We start from the raw sequence: 18,703 nt of genomic DNA on the forward strand, positions 1-18,703 counted from the left end.
TGAGCCCCCAGCCCAGGCCATGCTTACTAGCCAGGCCACATGGTACGACCTGCCCCTCCCCCCCACATGGTACGGTCCTTCTCCCTTAGTCTCTTCCTCTCAAGCCAGCCCCGCCCCCGGCCCCGCCCCTGGCGGGCGCGTGACCCAGGCGGCCGCGCTCGCTCTAGGAGCTCAGCGCTCGCGCCCGCTCTCGTGGGTGGAGCCGGCGGGCGAGCGAGCCGGGGCCTTCACCGCGGCGCGCGGCATGGAGGCGGCGGGGGCCGGCGTGGCGCCCATCAGAGCCCAGTGAGTACGGGCCGCCCCCGCCCCCTCACCCGGCCGGGCCGAGCTCGTCTCGGATCCCCCCTCCCCTGGGACCTCCGCAGGGCCCCCTTCCCCCCGCCCCCTCAGGGAACCCCCCAGGGCCCCTTTCCTCCGCCCCCTCAGGGAACCCCCCGAGACCCCCTTTCCCCCCGCCCCCTCAGGGAACCCCCCCAGGGCCCCTTTCCCCCCGCCCCCTCAGGGAACACCCTCAGGGAACCCCCCCAACCCCTCCAGGGCCCCCTTCCCCCCGCCCCCTCAGGGAACCTCCCCAGGGCCCCCTTCCCCCCGCCCCCTCAGGGAACTCCCCCTGAGACCTCCCCAGGATCCCTGCCCCCTCAGGGAACCCCCTTTCCCCCGCCCCTCAGGGAACTCCCCCTGAGACCTCCCCAGGGTCCCCTTCCTCTGCTCCCTTCCCTGGGAACCCCCCTGGGCCCCACACCCTCAGGGAAGCCCCCTGCTCCCTGAGACCTCTCCCGGGTCCCCTTCGTCTTCCCCGGGAACCTCCTCAGGGTCCCCTTCCCCTGCAGCCTCAGGGAAACCCAGCCCCCCAGGGTCCCCTTCCTCTGCCCCCTCTCCTGGGAACACCCCCCCCACATGGTCCTCTTCCCCTGCCTCCTCAGGGAACCCCCCCCTCCACTACAGACATCCCCAGGGAACCACCTCAGAGACACCCACCATTCCCAGCCCCCCCCTCTCCTTCTCAGCACCCCTTTCCTGGGCTACCCCAGGAGCCCCCTCCCAGCATCCACCTTCGCTCGCTAAGCCAGGAGCCACCTGCTCCCTTCATGCAAACTGGTTCTGGACTTTGGGTGCCTGATGTGTGGTTGATGGAGCCCTCGGGGCCACAGAAGTTGGGTGGCTTTGGGTCGGGTGCTCTGGGTTCCCAGGCTGGAGTGACCCACTTGGAAAGCTGTTATTCAGTTATTCAGTTACTTGGTACTTAAAAGAAAGCAATCAGCAACAGAGGACCTGCCGTGTTGTTAAAATACCACAGTGCCTTTCCCCAGGCTGCCCCCATGACAGATGGCCCCTGGGGTCCCCATCCCTCCACTCATCCTGCATGACTTTGTGGGTTGAACTAGTTAAAGCAGCTGGCCATTCAACACCCAGCAAATATCAACAGGTGCCTTTGACACAGACAGTATCATAATTTGTAGGAAAGTTCATAAGAGGCCTTGCAAACTATGGAGAGAGCACAAATACAGGAGACCTGGAAAATGTTAGGGGCCTTGTGACTTGCCCTTGATGAGTTAAGTTACTGTCCTCCGCTTACCAGTCAGTTAGGGAAACCTGTGTGAGAGACCACAGCAAGCTTTGTGAAGTTACATATTTAAAAGTCAGTACCTAAATAAAAGTGGCGACATTTTCAGAGGTCATGAGCACACACAATTATCATGGAAGTCAGCAAGTGCTGAAGGCGCTTGGCACTTCTGAAAATCACACCACTTTTATTTAGGTACCTAAAGATGGATTTTCGGTCCGCCCTTGTGTTTTAGGAAACCAGCCTAAAGTATCCTCAAATGTTCAGTTTATAATGCTGTCCCACCTCCATTAAGCAATCAGTCTTTTGTCAGTCTTGTGAATAAATTTTTGTATTAACAGTGTAGCCTGGAGGCCTCAGTCAAAGATTGGGGTCCTGTTGTGCTATACACTGTACAGTCTCTGCCCCAATAAGCTCGTAATCAAGGATTATGACAAAACATAATAGGTGGTAGAAATGGACAAACTGGGAGGAGAGGGTGTCGATAAAGTTGGCATAAATGGTCACTTAGACAAGTTTCACTGTATTTTGCTGCTCTCTGTAGAAGATGCTAGTAATAAAGGCTGTCAGTTCTACTTATGAAGGTGCCTGTGGTGCTTCCTCAGTTTTTCAATGGTTTCCAACCCCAAAAATCTACCGTAGAGATGAGGAATACACTGTACATCAGGCCTCATCTTTAATGCAGCGAGGCAGTACACATGCTTCAGGCAACAGCCTACATCACACTGGCTTAATTCAAGTGGTCTGGGAGCTGTTTTGCTCCTAGATTCCATGTCCATACTGAAAATGAGGCAAGCTATAAACTGCCCTATTTTTGCATAGTTGGGGATTCCCAGTGGATCTGTTTCCTTTTCCAGCTATCCCGCTATTCTGGTATAAGGGGAAGAATACAGTGGAAGGGGGACCTGAGCTCTGTTGTACCTGACCACCTGCTGGATCACCTGTCATCCGCAGTGCGAGTAGGACCCCTCTAACTGTCCACTGTGTCTTGTCATAGCCTCAGTGTAGTGGAGAACTGGGGCCCTAACTTGGTTTTCAATAACTCTGTAAGCCCAGTGTCTGTGGAGCAGATGAAAAGACTAGCTCAAGAATGATCCTACTTCACGTTTTGCTTTGTGGCATCTCTGTAGTCAGAAAAGTTAATGCTGGTTTTAATTTCCTTTGTGTAGAATATGCTTCTTTCGGTCTGCCTGTTCTCTCATCAGTAAACATTGCTGTGTAACGTAGCACATGTCAAATGATCAGTCAGAAGTTTAATGAGAGCACTCTTGCACTGTAGGTATCTCTCCTCGAAAGAACAGTTCCATGCTTATCTCAAAGCAGAAAGGGAATCCAGGAATCAGGAAAACAATCAAGATGATGGGGAGGAAGATCCTAGTAGCAATGACCAGACAGAGCCTCCAGCAAAACAGATGAAGCTAGATGGTGGTGATCAAGTTAGGAAGCAAGGAAGCCAAGAGGAAGTTTTAAAAGAGGAGGACAAGAAACCCCAGGAACGGAAGAGAGCCAGAGGCCAGAATAAGAGTCGGCCATGTATGAAGCCAAAGCACTATGAAAAGGATAGGCTGTGCCAATCAGTAATTCAGGTAAGTGGTTGGCTATGGTTGGCAACTTCAGGTTCTTTAGATAAGAATATCTTTAGCTGTAAAGCACCTAGCATGCATTTGGATTCCTAATAATATGTCATGAATGAGCCATCTATGTACCTATGGAATGGATGTTACTTGTTTTCAGGAATGGGTAATTCAGCTAAAAAGCTTCAGAGAGCTTGCACTTTATTTAGGTCCTGTCTAGTCTGGTGGTTTTTGTGCTGGCACAGCTCCTGCACCCCCCAGTGTAGATACACTGCAAGAGGGTAATTCGGAATATGCACTAGTTCAACATACCCCATAAGTCACTGGGGTAAGTTGTATGAGTGCAAGCCCCATTTTGCATTGATCCAGTGTGTCTACATTAGGAGCTTGTATTGGTGAAGTTGCACTGATGTTTTACACTGATGCTAGTTTCTCTAAACTAGACAAGTGGTCAGCGTGTGTGTGTGTGTGTGTGTGTGTGTGTGTGTGTGTAACTGAAGTCCATGGAACTCCTCCTGGAAACAAAGCTGACACACACAGTAAAAATGAGCCATGTACACAGAAGGGGTTTTGGTAGTTTTACATTGAAAGTATGTTTTGTCGTTGAAGGAATGTGCAGAGAAGTGCTACTTTGGCTCACAGTGCCGCTTCCTGCATGATGTTGGGGAGTACATGGCTGTGAAGCCCTCAGACCTCGGGGATAGCTGCATACTCTTCAAGACCTTCGGAAAGTGCATTTATGGAGTCACGTGCCGCTTTGCTAGGGCACACCTGGGGGAGGACTACAGGAATATCATTAATGGGGACCTTGTAAAGCAGTGGGAAGGGAAACCACTGGTGAGAAACAGCCTCAGCAAAGAGCTCCAGCAGCGTCTGCGCAAGAAAAAAGTTTGCTTTGACAAATCCAGTGAGTACCTTAGTCACTTGGGCAAGCCCAGCAGCGCAGGCAATGCAGGAAACAAGGCAACAGGCAACTCAACAGAGGAGAAAGGGATGACAAACTGCACAGCATCCAAAGGGAATGCAGAGGGCCTGGATGTCCTGCCTCCCGGGGAGGAGGCACCAGAATGCCTCACAGTGTCAGAGAAGGGAGAAGCTTCTGAATCAATGGTCCTGCAGAGTTCCTGCCTAGCGAATGCATCAAAGGATTCCACTCTCAAAACAATAGGCCCAGTGACAGATGAAGATGTTATAAAACTGCGACTGTGTGAGAAAAAAAGAGTAAGTGCTAAAGCTGAGGATGAGGTCCTATTCTGTGGGTGCATGCGATACTGAGCAACAATCAAGTAGTTTTAAAGTTGCATTTGAAAAGCCTCAGCCAAGGTGTCTGGCAATCTTGGCTGAGGTGAGTGTAGTTGAGGTGCCAGAGGTGCTGGTGAAACACTCCCTGTGTACATGCCCTTAGTCCTTGGGTGGAGGAGAAGTCTTTCTGGTTCTGCATTTAAACAAGAAAAAGGTTTTTACGTGTTGGGGTCATACTACAGTGGAGATTGGTATCTCAGACCGCTGGTGAGGTGAGAGGTCTCAGTACACAGCTGTCTAATGATGCTGTCTACTGTGATTAGAGAACTCCTAGGTCTCTGCTCTGAGCCTTTGGTTTAAAATGTATTTCAGTGATTCTCTCTTTATAAACCGAGTAACCCCAATTATCCAGCCTGAGAGTCAGAAAACGGCTGCCACTCCCATGTGCTGCAGCATGCATCATACGTTGCTCTCCTGCTTATCCAAAACCCCTTTACCCCCTTCCCCTGAGTTTTGTTCTCAAACATGGTTAGACAGTTAATGATTTGGATCTTTGAAGGTTGTGATGTTAATTATATTGTAATAAATGCTTTTCAGGTCTGCTGTTCAGAAAAACATTTTGTCTTGCTCATGTGAAAACCACCTAGCTCTGCTTGATCTGAATTCACCTGGCAAATGCCTCAGGATCTTTAAGAGGAAATGTACCCAGAAAGGCTGTCAGGCTAAGAAAAAAATCATTGCTTTCCAGAAAAACCAGCTCCCTTCTCTCTCGCGTCACAACTTGCTGTTACTAAAATGTTGTTTTCCCCATTTCTATAGCTCTTTTTCACTTCACTCAGCTAGGGTAATGATGAGTCAGTTTTATTTTCTAGTCCTCCTGCCCTAGCGCAGGGCTGCAGTGTGGGGTTTCAAATGCTGCAGAGGAATACTTAATTTAAAAACATACTGTTTTCATGGAAACTAAAAGGAAATGTGGTAAATTCTGTAAAAGCCAAACTCCGAGCGTGTCTAACTGAAATTCCCCACTTGGCCTTCACTATTTTAGCTCTTCTAATATGCTTTTCCTATGTTTGTTTTCCAGTTGGATATCCAAGGCAAACTCTACCTGGCTCCCTTAACAACGGTAGGTAGAATAGTTCTAACAGAATATGTTTTTTTCCCACTTGTGTAAATTGGCTGTAAAACCACTTTGATGAGATAAGTTCCACATGTGAGTAGTGCAGGTCAAAAATTTTGCCAGTACGTATCCTAACCCTCTCTTGCTGCTCTGGGTTTCAGTGTGGTAACCTTCCTTTCCGGAGAATATGCAAGCGTTTTGGAGCGGATGTCACCTGTGGAGAAATGGCTGTGTGCACAAACTTGCTCCAAGGCCAGTCCTCTGAATGGGCTCTCTTGAAGCGGCACTACACAGAAGATCTTTTTGGAGTGCAGGTCCAGAATCGTCACTTCATAGATCATCAGGGTTGGAAGGGACTTCAGGAGGTCATCTAGTCCAACCCCCTGCTCAAAGCAGGGCCAATCCCCAGACAGATTTTTGCCCCAAATCCCTAAGTGGGCCCCTCAAGGACTGAACTCTCAACCCTGGGTTTAGTAGGCCGGTGTGCAAACCACTGAGCTATCCCTTTTCCAACAATGAGGGAATCCAGAAACAACTCATGTATTTCTTACTTGGGGAAACATCGTCCACTGGGCACCTGCAGAGAGTAACTTTCCCTGTGGGTGAACTGCCCTTGTGTCTTTAAGCTGAGACTCAGTTTTTTGTTTTTGTTTTTAGAAGAGGTCAGCTCATTTTGGCTGAATCTGTCCTGTTTTCCCTTTCAGCTGGAGGGAGCATTTCCGGACACTATGACCAGATGTGCAGAGCTTCTGAACCAGACCATTGAGATGGATTTTGTAGACATCAACGTTGGGTGCCCAATAGATCTGGTGTATAAGAAGGTAACATTTAACAATATCCTCCATCCTTTCTCTGAGCAGGTGTCTTTCCTTTGCTTTACCTCCCAATCCCTCGTCTGTTCACAACACTACTTAAATGTTGCCACTGCCTGTTCAGTCTAAGGACCATTATTTCTACACACAGAGTAACCTTCTCTATTCCAAGGCTTGTTTCAATGACTTCATAGCAAACGTGTTCATCTTACAAATAGTAAGATGGCTTTTTCTAACTGTCAGCACTGCAAACTCAGCCTGGGATCTGAAAGCCAAGCTTAAGTTTATTCTGAATCCTGCAGCATCTCAGCAACAAATTGTCTTCAACTGGAACCTAGGTCATAGAAATAAGGCCAGAAGGGACCATTTACTCTGCCCTCCTGTACCACACAGACCATGGAATTTCAACCAGTTACTCTTGTAGGGAGCCCAGTAACTTGTGTTAACAATTAACACTAGTTAGTTCTGTTGCGGGTGTGTAAGCCAGGCCAGAATGCAGGTCATGCTCTGCAGGCCCAACACACTAGTGAGAGCTTATTTTGTGAGTGACCTTGGCAGCCACAGCCCTAAATTTTTCAACAGATCTGCCCCGGTGTAGAGAGAGGTGCAGTTTGTAGAGTGGCCTTTCTGATAGTTGTCCAGTTTCAGGGTTAACTGCACCTTTGACATCCCTCCACCCCAGTCTTCCTCCAGGACTTTCACTTAAAGGTTTCAGGCTTCCTAGCTGTCACCTTTCTCATGTGGAGACCTGTGTCTCTTTTCCTCCAGATGAGTGTTTAGGCTTGCAGTCCCTCTGCACTTCACTGTGATTTCCCCAGCAAGTCTGGCTGGGGTCCAGCACCTGTGATTAGCTGTTCTCCAGGTGTTTCCACAGTGTATACCAGTTGTCAGCCAGCTGACACAAAGCAGCCAAGCTATACAGAGCAAAATACATTTTTCTCTGTAATGCTTTTGCCCTGAGAATAACACACAAAAAACAAAAAGTCCCTATCCACATCTTTAAACGCTTACCAGAGGTCAGCCACCAGCCTTATGGCTCTTGGGGCACAGCAAAGTATTTCTAACCCTTCCACAAGGCTGAGGTCCCCCTGTGGACAGAAAGTCCTGTCCATTTGCTGAATCAAAAAGAAAGCCGTGGGTCAGTTTAAACTCAGCCTTTTTATACCAAAAGCCCTTTCTTTGTCTGTTCGTCTCTGGACATCCCAGTTTGAGCCAGTATGTGTGAGCTACTTGCAGGGATAGTCCAGCCTCTCTGGGGTTGTTTTAATTTTGCCTTAATTATCCACCACTCTTTTTAGTTCCTGGAGGAACTGTGGTAATGCTCCCACCCTGAGCTGCATACAGTCCTTAGCCCAGAATAATGCATAAACCATTCCTATACGTCATACAATACCGTCCCCCAAAGCTACAACATGCAGTTGCTCTATCTGTCAATCTTGACTGTCCTTCAGGATGAAAGTGCAAATCTTCTCTAGTTTATAGAAGTGAAAGGCAGCTGTCTGGTTAATTTCAGCAAGGTTCTTGGGTTAGGTGAAAATACAAGGATCTCTGACTGTGCCTGTTTTATCCCATAGGGAGGTGGATGTGCCTTAATGAACCGTTCCAACAAGTTTGAACAGATTGTCAGAGGAATGAATTCGGTGAGTACCAGGCATCCCCTGGCTGAGAAAAACAAGCTTCCAAACAAAACTCTTTTGTCTGATTTAGCTTTACTGCTCCCCCTCTTCAGGTACTGGATGTTCCTCTGACAGTGAAGATAAGGACTGGTGTGCAAGAAAAAGTCAACCTAGCTCATAAAGTAATCCCCAACATCCGGAAGTGGGGAGCTTCCATGGTCACGGTATGGGCCCCTTCCTGCGTTTGATGTCAGGAATTTGGTCAGAGTCCATGATGCTTTGTCTGTCTGTCATCATTTAAGTGCATCTAGTCCAATAATCCTTTCAGTAGTGGCCTGTGCCTGATGCATCAGGATAGAGGCATGAACCCAGGCATCTGTGCAAAATTGCATTGTGAGGGGAGGAGATACTACAATGAGGGACACATCATCATCAATACCACCTTGGTCTCTGTCCACATTGATAATCCCTATGGCTTCTTGCTCTAGCTTGCAAGCACTGACAGTGTTATGTATGTTCAGGATGTCTTTTTGAATTCTGCTAACCAGTTCCCCTACTGTTCACTGCAGCACTGACCTCTGCTGAATGCTTAGGTTCTGTGCTATTAAAGCATTTCACTCTCATCCATTTTGAACTTGTTGCCTTTCTTGTAGCATCTCGACCTGGCTGGTTTAGATACTTGGTGAGATACTAATTGTAACTCTTTTTTTTTCTGTTAGCTTCATGGCCGATCTAGAGAACAGCGTTACACAAAGGATGCAGACTGGGAGTACATAGCAGAGTGTGCTAAATTAGCCAGCCCAATGCCTCTATTTGGTATGTTTCTCTCTGATGATTTTATTTTTTAAACTTTTTAATGATTAGGTTATTTTAAAACAGTTTGTTTCTCTGAAATCTGATCTGTGTATGGTTAAAATATTGGTGGTCCAGTTAATGTAAGATCTGGTGCCGCCGCCCCAAACTCGCATCTCCTTCAGTGAGATTGTCTTTGTTATTTGTTTGAGAGAAAGTTGAGATCTCAGCACAGTCAGTCTTGGGGGAGGAAGAGTGAAGCAGAGAGAGAGAGAACTAATGACAAGTCCCTAAAGTGATGTCAGAGAGGTGATAGATCGGCTGTCACAGTAGTGGTTGGCCACTTAGCTTAAAATGCAGTTCTGGTCTGAAAAATTACCCAACAGTTCTACTGTGGTATAACTCCATTCAGGTCAGTGAACTGACGGATGAATCTCCTCCACAGTCCCCTTGTGTATTCCAAGTCTCGTCTACCATTAAACTCCTGTTAGCATTGTGGAGCCAGGAGGGCTTGGACAGAGTGAGCTGTAGTTCATTCCTGTTTGTGAATCATCAATTGAATTATTGTCTAACACAATTCTGTCGTCATGCTTCTGAAACCCAAGGGTAAGATAATATGGTTGCACAGGTGTGACAGTAGAACTTGACCTATAAAATTACACACACACACACAAATAGGTGTGTGCATGTCAATCACCGCCACTCGGGTCTGAGAAACAACAAATTGCGCTGCAGCTGTGAAGGGTGTCGTTCTCTCCCCCACACACACTCAAAGACTGTGAAGTGAGGGTCCGATAGGAGGTGAGTCATAGTGATTTTGCATGGCTTGGGGTGCTGCTGGATTCACCGCCCAAGCCCCAGACTGTGTATACTGCACTTTTACTGCCCCATGCCGACCTTGCTGGACTATGTTAACATGCTCTAGGTATCTAGAGCTAGTCAGCAGGATTCACGCAGGGCCGTCAGAGTGCAACACAGCCCGTGCTTTGGACAGTGAATCCAGCAGCTTCATAAGCTCTACTAACAATCACCACGGCTTGCCTCCTCTCAGACCCTCACTGCTCAGTCTGTGGAGGAAGAGAAGCCAGAGGGGCAGGAGGAGGCAATGGCAGAAGAGAGGGAACGTACCAGAGGAAGGAGAAGAGGAGGAGGATCATCCAGGAACGAGGTTCAGGCGCAGCACTGGCCAAGGTAATTAAGGACCCTAGGAGGCGTAGGAGGGCAGCTTTCCTAGGGCTGAGCCCTCCCCTTCTCCCTGTTTGAGGGTGGGGACTAAGGGGTCCTTGACCTCCCCTTGGCCATAGACAGGGAGGAGAGGAAGAAGAGTTTCTGGTTTCTCTGGGGGCAGGGTGAGGTGCTGGTTTCTAAAGGGAGATCAGAGGGGGGATAAAGGTCCGAGAAACCTCCCTAATTTTTTTTTATAAACATTCTAAATGTCTCACAGGAAGCTTGGCATCTCTGAATTGTAGGGCAATGACAAACAAGGCAAAAAACTAGTTGGGACCCTCAGATCCCAGGTTGAATTTTCAAGACTGGCAGTTAGAAAAAATCCTTTTGTAAAGGGAATAAATTTGATCTGTAGTACCTGTGAGAGAACAAACATGGAACCCTAATGCCATTTTACAGGATTGCTTTTCAGAGTATAGGGGTACTTTTGAGTTTCATCCTGGGCCATTTCACTTTGACCTGCTCTTGTGCGCCACTCTAACCTCCTGGCTTCTGTCACTCTCCAAACGCAGGAAATGGAGATATCTTGTCCTACGAAGATGCTAATAGAGCCATGCAGACTGGAGTTTCAGGAATTATGATTGCAAGGTAAATGGGCTGCCTTTCCTACTTACTTTTTGTTTGTGAGCTATATTGAAACAAATTAAAAAAAAAAAAAAAAAGCCAGTGACAACAAAGGTTTCCTCCTTGACAAGGCTGTTCTTGGAGGCTTGTTATAGTGTATCTGGTGTAAGAGAGGACTCCATGGAAGCTGAAAGCTACAGCACTATTTGCTACTTCTGGTGTAGCCTTTAAAGGAGGCACCATCAGCTTAGAGAGAGCTGGAAAAAGTCTCAAACTGGATGGAGCTGTAAGCAGAAGTGCATGGTATTGCAAATGATTCGCAGCCAAACCAGGCTCTTGAGCACATGATTTGGGTGACACTCCTGTTTAATCTTTGGGATAGAAGCTGCTGCTCATAGGGTTGGCATAACTCTTAAAACTCTTTATCAGCTAGCAGGTTGAAAAAACGCAAGTCTCTTTAGATCCAAAACTCCAGCCTTGATAATCTCCCTTTTGTATATTGCAATACAGAGTAAACTGGTTCTGACACTGGACAGCACAGCACAAGTGATTTTGGGGCCTGGGGACCTTTTTGTCTAATCCCTGATCAGTTTGCCCCACTGGCCTATATCTTATCTGTTGGAGAATTGACCCTGTCACCCCTTCAGAAGCTACTTCCAATTTCACTTCCCAGATCCCATCCTTAGTGTCACCCTGATGATTAACCTTATGTTTGCTCTGCCCTGACTCTCACTTCTACTGGCTCTTGTGGTTAAAGAACAGACCTGAGTAGGGAATAAAACCTTGATCTAGTTCTCTGGCATCTGCTTCCTGTGTGACATTAACTCAGTCACAACCTCTCTGGGTGGAATTTTCTAAGACTTAAGTGATTTAGAAGCAGACTTCCTAATGTCTTTCATCCCTCAGGTGAGTAATGTCTATTAGTCAATTAAAAAAAACCCAGAAACCTCCTGTTATCCCTGAGGTTAAATAGATGCTGGTACGTGATTTCTTCATGTTCTGTCTTGGCTCTAGGCAGGCTCCTAGAGTATAAATAAATAGAGCACATGGGAAAACACAATAGTTAGGGCTCAGTTATTCCCTCACTTGCTGGGGTGCAGCGTCCAGGAAAATCAGTGAGAGTTGATCATGCAAGAGGACAGAATTGAGCCCTAAAGGTTGGTCAAAGTGAAAACCAGCAGATTCCCTGAAAAGGCTGGATTGTCTTGTTAGTGGTCAGATCCTCCTGCCAGAGCTGCATTTGTAGGAGGCTTTAACTAGAAAATGAAATGCACACTTCCTGTGCCCACGGGGAGGGAACTCAGTAACACAAATGCTGTCTGGCCTGAGTCCTCCCATGTCTCACATGTACAAGTCTGTAGCTAAACTTCAGTTTTATAACTGGAAAGCCCTGTCTTTGGTTACAACCATTTTCCTTTCTGATCCAATCATGTCTGACCGCAGAGGGGCATTGATCAAACCTTGGATTTTCACTGAAGTTAAAGAACAGCGACACTGGGACATCTCTTCCAATGAAAGATTTGATATTCTCAAAGATTTTACCAATTATGGCCTCGAACACTGGGGTTCAGATACCCAGGGGGTGGAGAAAACCAGGAAGTTCATGCTGGAATGGCTGTCATTTTTGTGCAGGTAACTTGCTTTCTCAAACATCTTTGGTAGAAACCTTTTTCTTGCTGGGTCTCTGCCTCTAATGTAGTATTTTGTAGAATAATAAAATTCAGTGACATTTAATATATGTATTTGCATTGTGAGGTATATTCCAGCTGGCTTATTGGAGTACCTACCTCAGAAAATCAATGAGCGGCCTCCATACTACATGGGGAGAGACTATCTGGAGACCTTAATGGCAAGCCAAAATGTGGACGACTGGATTAAAATAAGGTAAATGGCTAACAGTTGTAATAAAATAGACAGTTGGTCACAGTGATTTCATCCTGCAACCTAATATTCAAATACCCCATGATGCACAATCATACTGGCATGGAAAGATTATGGGAACTTCATATTTTATCCTGCCTTCTCTCCCCACCTCAATATGAGAATTCTGTAGGGTTGGTTAGGATCGTGGTCTACTTCCCCAGCACAGTAAGTGACAATAAGAGACTGACTAGAATAGTACAATACCCTCATTCCAGTAGGTTTTCAGTTAAGCCTTGTATTGCCATATTATCCTCTCCTTGTTTGTACGTGCTCACAGATGCCTGTATTGTGATGAGTCTTATCCTAGATGCTAATATAAACCTAGAGGAATTGACAAGTCATGTGCTTCCCAGACCATGATTTGAAGGCTGTTACCAAGCAGGAAAATTAATGTAATTTTTTTTCAAGATTACTGACTGCACAGTACCCAGTATATTATTTATCTGTCTTGCAATAGCGCCTAGGAACCCCAGTCATGTGCTAGGTGCTGTACAAAACAGAACAAAAAGACCACCCCCGCCCCAAAGAGCTTCCAGTCTAGGTAATTCCACAGCTTGTGGAGTTGGTGGATTTTCCCCTCTCCAATCCACTGCAGGTTTTCAGAATTAATGTTAGACTTCAGGAGACTTTTTTCTTGCATCCAAAAGTCTACAGACAGTGCTTGAAAAAATGACTCTGCAGACTTTCAGCCCCAACTGAAATGGCATTCTGAGAGTGTAGCTAGCCAGCTGCCATGTTCCATCCTGTGGAAACAGAAAAGAAGCAAAAATGGAATATGGCTGCAGCCTTGTCCTTTTTTCGGGTGGTGGTGGTGGGATCTAATCCTTGTCCGTTTTGTTAGTATTGGAAACAGCTGCCTACAACCAAGTTACTAGAACTTCTGTACATTTCAGCCAAGTTTTGTAAATGCCGTTTTCCAAGCTGAGCCTTGCAACTTCAGTATCCAGTTAGTTCCTCTGTTCCATACTATTCACTGGAAGTATGAAAACATTTAAAACTTTATATTTTATTAAAGTGCAAGGAGACTTAAAATATACTTGTCACCTTCAAGGTAAAAAAAAAAGAAATTAAATACTATCCTGCTTCCAGAAGTGTGGTTATAATGTATACAGTGTCTGTTCTGCATTCAGGTAACTTTATATTCATGCCAAAGGTCTATAGTCTGTTGGTACATAGTTGCTCACTCTACTGGATTTCACTGCCTACATGTCTTGTCTTGTGATAAATAATGATACTGCATTAATAAAACATTGATGTTTTAGGAATTTTGGTTGTAAACATTTTATATACAAGACAACAAACCATAATATTCCGTAATGTGAACTTCTGGTACTTAAATATATTATTTGAGTTCTGTAGTATTGATGGGACAGATCCTCAATTCCATTGAAGTCAGTGGGACTACACAGATTTACACCAACTAAGGGATCCGGTAGTTAACATGTGAGCACCATGTCAAGTTCAGTGTAAGCAGAAGAAGAGGTGGAATGGGGAGTTTCAAGACACAAATTCAACTTTGCGAGAATAAGGCACCTGAATGTCAGTGGGAGTTAGGCATCTAAATTGAAAATCTACCCCCAGTCCCTACTGCAAAGAGAGCACAGCATACCATAGAGTGTACGTTGCATGACTGTGTGTCAGCCTGAGGTATTGTCAGAATCTGAATGTATTTGAATACAAATCTTTTTTGTTGCAGTGAGATGCTTTTGGGGCCTGTACCTACAAACTTTACCTTCCTGCCTAAACACAAGGCAAATTCTTACAGATAGGACTGATTGGAAGAGTCCTTAAACAGGCACAGCAAGAGAAGGCAATAGAGCGGTATTTGGTGAGACATGGATTATCTGTCTCTGGCTGCTGGAAATTAAATAAAATTTTATGGTTTTTTAATGTCTAGTTAATGTTTGTCATTACACAATCTGATAATTGGACAAGTGTCACAATTCAGCCTGTTCTGGCTGAGAAAGCTGCCCATCTTCCATCTAAGGATCTCTCTAGCTGCAATACTTCTGTGGTTCTCATTACCCATAGTTTGAGAACCTCACAATCTTAAGTGTGCTCAGCCCCCAGAAGGGTGGGTAGGTTTTTTTATTTCCATTTTAGAGGTGGGGAAACCGAGGCAGAGATGCCAAGTGGCTTGCCCAGGTTGTCACAGGAAGTCCATCGCAGAGCAGGGACCTGGACCTCTCAGGCCCAAAGCTAGTGCCATAACCACTGGACCATCATCTCTGTGTAACTTTTACATTTTCTCCAAAGCCTTCTCATGGCCTTTAGTGCAAAAAATAAAGTGCTCGTTGGTCAGTGGCTTGCCTCAATTCACCACATGAGCTTTCTCTCGCATGCGCACATTGTACCTCTCTTGTGTAAGTGCTGCTGTAGCAAAGATTGATAAAGAGCTTGATGGTGTGGGCACTAGCATCAGTGCAACCTTGCTTGGTCCAGCTGTGAGAGACAGACAGACAGACAGACAGACAGACACCCTCCTTCAACCATTTCACAAGTGCTTTCTTTTTACAATAAGAATTTAAATTTCCTCAGCTCCTGTAGGTGTTCAGTCAGGGGAAGAGTTTTTTTCACATTGATGTTGGACACCTGGTTGCTGAGGCAATTTACATTTTTACTGAAAAAGAAAGCAATTGTGCAGTGGTTGAAGGGTTAGTTTTTTGTCTGAGTGGCAGCTGGATTAATACAAACCATTAAATAACCCTACATGGTCTCCCAGGAGAGCCTTCCCCTTAGTCTCTCCAGGTTTTATTCATGTATATATTATTTTGACACATTTCAATAGATAAATTAAATTAATGGAGATCCTATCTCCCAGAACTGGAAGGGACCTTGAAAGGTCATGGTGTCCAGCTCCCTGCCTTCACTAGCAGAGCCAAGTACTGATTTTGCCCCAGATCCCTAAGTGGTCCCCCTCAAGGGTTAAACTCACAACCCTGGGTTTAGGAGGCCAATGCTCAAACCACTGAGCTATCCCTCCCCCTACACAAACAACTCTCCCAACTGCACTTGGTGTACAGCAGTAAAGATTCTGCACTTGGGATTTGAACAGATCTGTCAAAGATGTATTGGCAAGAACAAAATCAAGCTCATTCTCCCATATCTGTGATTGGGCCTGCAGGTCCACCATGAGTAAAAGCCATAGAAATTGATTTGAGCCAGTCAGTTTGCCACATATGACCCTAAATACATATCTAGAGCAGATCTGTCAATTCAGAAGGTACCACTTTTACCTACATCCCTTCCAAGTGAGATAGGAGTCTCACATTGATGTTTATATACAAGGAGTCAGCAAACACTCTTGAATCAGTGTGGTGCTGGCTCACTTGCACAGTGATTGAATTATAGTGGGAAAGGAGGGTGCAGTTCCAGTCCCTCTCTCGTCTATACAAGCCATGTGCCATACTGATGCAGAAATGGCAACGAATAGGGTGACAAATGTAGGTGCAGTTGTTCCTTCTCACACGTAATATGAACCCCTCTGGGTTCCTCTGCCTTTCCAGAGTTACTTCTAGAAGGGTGTTCACATGCCCCTTTTCCAAGTAGAACTACAGCTGAACAGATTACCCTTAGTACATGTTTAATCACTGTACAGAAAAGATCTTTGGACCAGAGAATTTACATTTAGGAATGCCACTCTTCACTGCAGAGATGGGAATACCTAAAATGGACCTGTTACGATGGCTACTGTCTGAACAACACGTGTTGGGTTTTAATGATGTTCCTGTGCCCTGTTAAGATAAAAAGTTGTATTTTCAAAAGCATTTAGGATCCCAAGTCACTTAAGTCCTAATAACTTCAAGACTCAGGCTCCTCAATGCTTTTGAAAAATCCCACCCCAAGACTCAACACCATAAAACAGTTGCACAATACATTGGCTAGCTCCACATCTGTCTTGTCACTTCTTACCTTGAGTAAGTCTGTGAATGAAACAGTGGACCTGATATTTCCATTGTTTTTCATATGTCGTGGGCTACACCTGTGCAAAGCTAGAGTGAAAATGCTCCAAATTCAGAAGTCTGGAGTTTTTCCACTCACTTTGCATAGACAAATGACAACATATGCAAGCAAGCAGAGAATCAGGCCCATAGCATCCACATGCAGATGTTAAACAGTGGTGAGTCTGTTTCTCCAGAGAGGCTGAGCACTTGCAGCTCCCAGTCACTTAAATTGGAGTTGGGAGTATTTAGCACTTTTGAAATTATGACCCTCTGTTCACCTGTAAAGTTGTCTAAATGAACTGTTTCCCTGTTCTCTAGGGTCTTCCAGCAGCTCATGAGCGGGCATATTTCCATATCCTTTTCAGGCAAGGAAATGAAATGTAAATCATTGTCCATGGTGACTAGATTGTGGTTGGTCATGGGAGGGGAAAACACAATACGCTTCGAGCATTGCACAGGCACATCATAAATCTTGCATAAAAGCAGCTCAGGCAAGAAAAGGCGATGAGACAGCATGAAAAGTTAATGACATGAATCAAAGGTGAGCGATTTAATAGGGGTTTTCCCCTTTTTTTAATAATTTCCTAGTATTTAATATTAAAAGTCAATTTCTCACTTGCCTCAAAGGCAATGAGTTCATAAAAATGCTGCTGAACCTGCACCTGTGCAGATACTGTATAATACAGCAAAACTGCTAAGCAATGTTGGTGCGTAGAGAGAAGCTATGGCAGACTCAGCTTTGCACTGTTTGGTTAATATGTAGCCAGCCTGGATATGTCGCAGCTCCGTTCATGTATCTGCAAGGGCTCTTAGAGACGAAGGTTTTTACACGGGGGGCTCCTAGGTTAAACTGTTGAGCCTGGTGGAGGTATTTTCTGATGGCTGGGAGCCTTGAGCTTTTAACCCATGAAATGCCTTGGTACATTGATATAAGGGTACCTCGGCCTATGGAGAGGAGCTTTTTGTCTTAGAAATCAGAAGAAAGAGTGCAATGGTAAAAGCTTACCGAAGCAGAAGTCTCCTCAGATACAGAAATAACACTTGTAAATGTAAGTGTGCAGGTTAGGTGCTTAACTTCCATTGAAATCAATAGGAGCAAGGTGCCTAACCCAGTTGGGTGCTTTTTAAAATCCCACTACGTATCTTTCTGCACCTTTAGGTGCCCGAATACCTTTTAAAATCTGCCCCTAAATCCCTTTAAATACAACTCCACCAGCAGGGGACCCTGCACAAGAATGATGATCAACTTAAAAGCCTCTGACCTTTGCAAGACTCTCACTCCCCAAAGTGCATGGGCTCTGGCAGGGCTACATGCGCCTTTCTGGTCCACAGAAGCCAATGCAGAATAAAGGGTTGTGTAAATGTGCTGATTGGCATGACAAGACTAGAGGCCAAAGATTTCTAGCCACAGAACTAATCCAGTCCTCCACACTGACATGACATGGAGCCGGTAACTGCTATGTAAGGCCACAAGGGGCCACCAAATCATCTAGTTTGATCTCCTATATATCTCAGGCCACCTCCGCTACCCAGCACCTACACACTAAACCCAGTGACCAACGTATGATAGCCCACAGGAGCCTAGACACGTGCCACAGGCAGAGAATAGGCAGGACTGAGATGCCCAAAGCTCCCTGCAATAGCAGGGAAATGGGCATTTATGGTTTAGAAAGAATGGGTTTTCCTGAAAGGCATTTGATTCCAAGTAGCTTCGTATGGAACAACTGTGTTCACCTTTGTCCATTTTCATCGGCGAGGGAGAGTCCAAACTCTCACCTCTTACCCCAGCGCTCTGCTCCCTTGCTGTCATACAAGAAGGCAAGTCCCAGACAGGAACGTGGCCAGGGCAGGACAGAGGCAGGATTTCTGTAGTAATATTTACAAGATGCAAACGCTGCGATTGGGTTGTTGTTAAAAGGCAGTGGACTGAGCCTCTGCAGAACTGGGGTCAAGTCACTTCCTCTCTGGGCCTTGGATTCCCATCTGCAATATGGGGATAATCATCAGTCCACTGCCTGTGGGTGCATCTGATTTTGGGTGCCCTGACTGGGGACCCCTTAAGATGTGTGCAGTGAAGCACTCAAGATCAGTGGCCATTTGTGACAGTCCTGGTGTCAGAGCCCGACTGGCTCCAGTCGTGAGTTTCAGTCCAGCTTACTTCCAGCACTACAAAAGCACCGAGCCTGCAAATCCTTATGCGTGCAGGCCCATTGTGTGCGAGTTCAAAGGATTCCATGGATGAGTAGGTGTTTGCTGGATCAGCTCTTCAAGAACCATAATGAGATGATCCCACTTATCCCAGCGTCTGTTTCCCTGGGCTTGTCCAGA

The 18,703-nt window shown here is 45.9% G+C and overlaps 1 protein-coding gene across 4 annotated transcripts; it reads left to right on the top strand.

Annotated features, from left to right (window-relative positions):
• The first annotated feature begins 204 nt into the window (after window positions 1-204).
• Window positions 205-14,327, top strand: DUS3L (dihydrouridine synthase 3 like). 4 transcript variants are annotated; one of them, XM_030540420.1, is made up of 13 exons: window positions 205-285; window positions 2,844-3,150; window positions 3,748-4,359; window positions 5,462-5,503; window positions 5,659-5,811; window positions 6,202-6,318; window positions 7,884-7,949; window positions 8,039-8,149; window positions 8,645-8,741; window positions 10,457-10,532; window positions 11,952-12,140; window positions 12,264-12,392; window positions 14,128-14,327. In XM_030540420.1, exons 1-13 carry the CDS (start codon window positions 245-247, stop codon window positions 14,198-14,200), a joined length of 2,013 nt encoding a protein of 670 aa, XP_030396280.1. In that variant the 5' UTR covers window positions 205-244; the 3' UTR covers window positions 14,201-14,327. The 4 variants fall into 4 exon arrangements, 3 of the variants coding, with proteins under 3 accessions (XP_030396280.1, XP_030396281.1, XP_030396282.1); XM_030540421.1 differs by lacking the exon at window positions 14,128-14,327 and having other exon boundaries at window positions 12,275-12,392; XM_030540422.1 differs by lacking the exons at window positions 12,264-12,392; window positions 14,128-14,327 and adding an exon at window positions 9,769-9,908 and having other exon boundaries at window positions 11,952-12,039.
• Window positions 14,328-18,703: the final 4,376 nt, after the last annotated feature.

Source organism: Gopherus evgoodei, chromosome 22 (assembly GCF_007399415.2).
Source record: "Gopherus evgoodei ecotype Sinaloan lineage chromosome 22, rGopEvg1_v1.p, whole genome shotgun sequence".
Taxonomy (NCBI): domain Eukaryota; kingdom Metazoa; phylum Chordata; order Testudines; family Testudinidae; genus Gopherus; species Gopherus evgoodei.

Coding starts and splice junctions, on each gene's coding strand:
- DUS3L (XM_030540420.1), top strand. CDS start 245: ATGGAGGCGGCGGGGGCCGGCGTGGCGCCCATCAGAGCCCA. Junction 3,151..3,747: donor TGTGCCAATCAGTAATTCAG/GTAAGTGGTTGG, acceptor TTGTCGTTGAAG/GAATGTGCAGAGAAGTGCTA. Junction 5,504..5,658: donor ACCTGGCTCCCTTAACAACG/GTAGGTAGAATA, acceptor TCTGGGTTTCAG/TGTGGTAACCTTCCTTTCCG.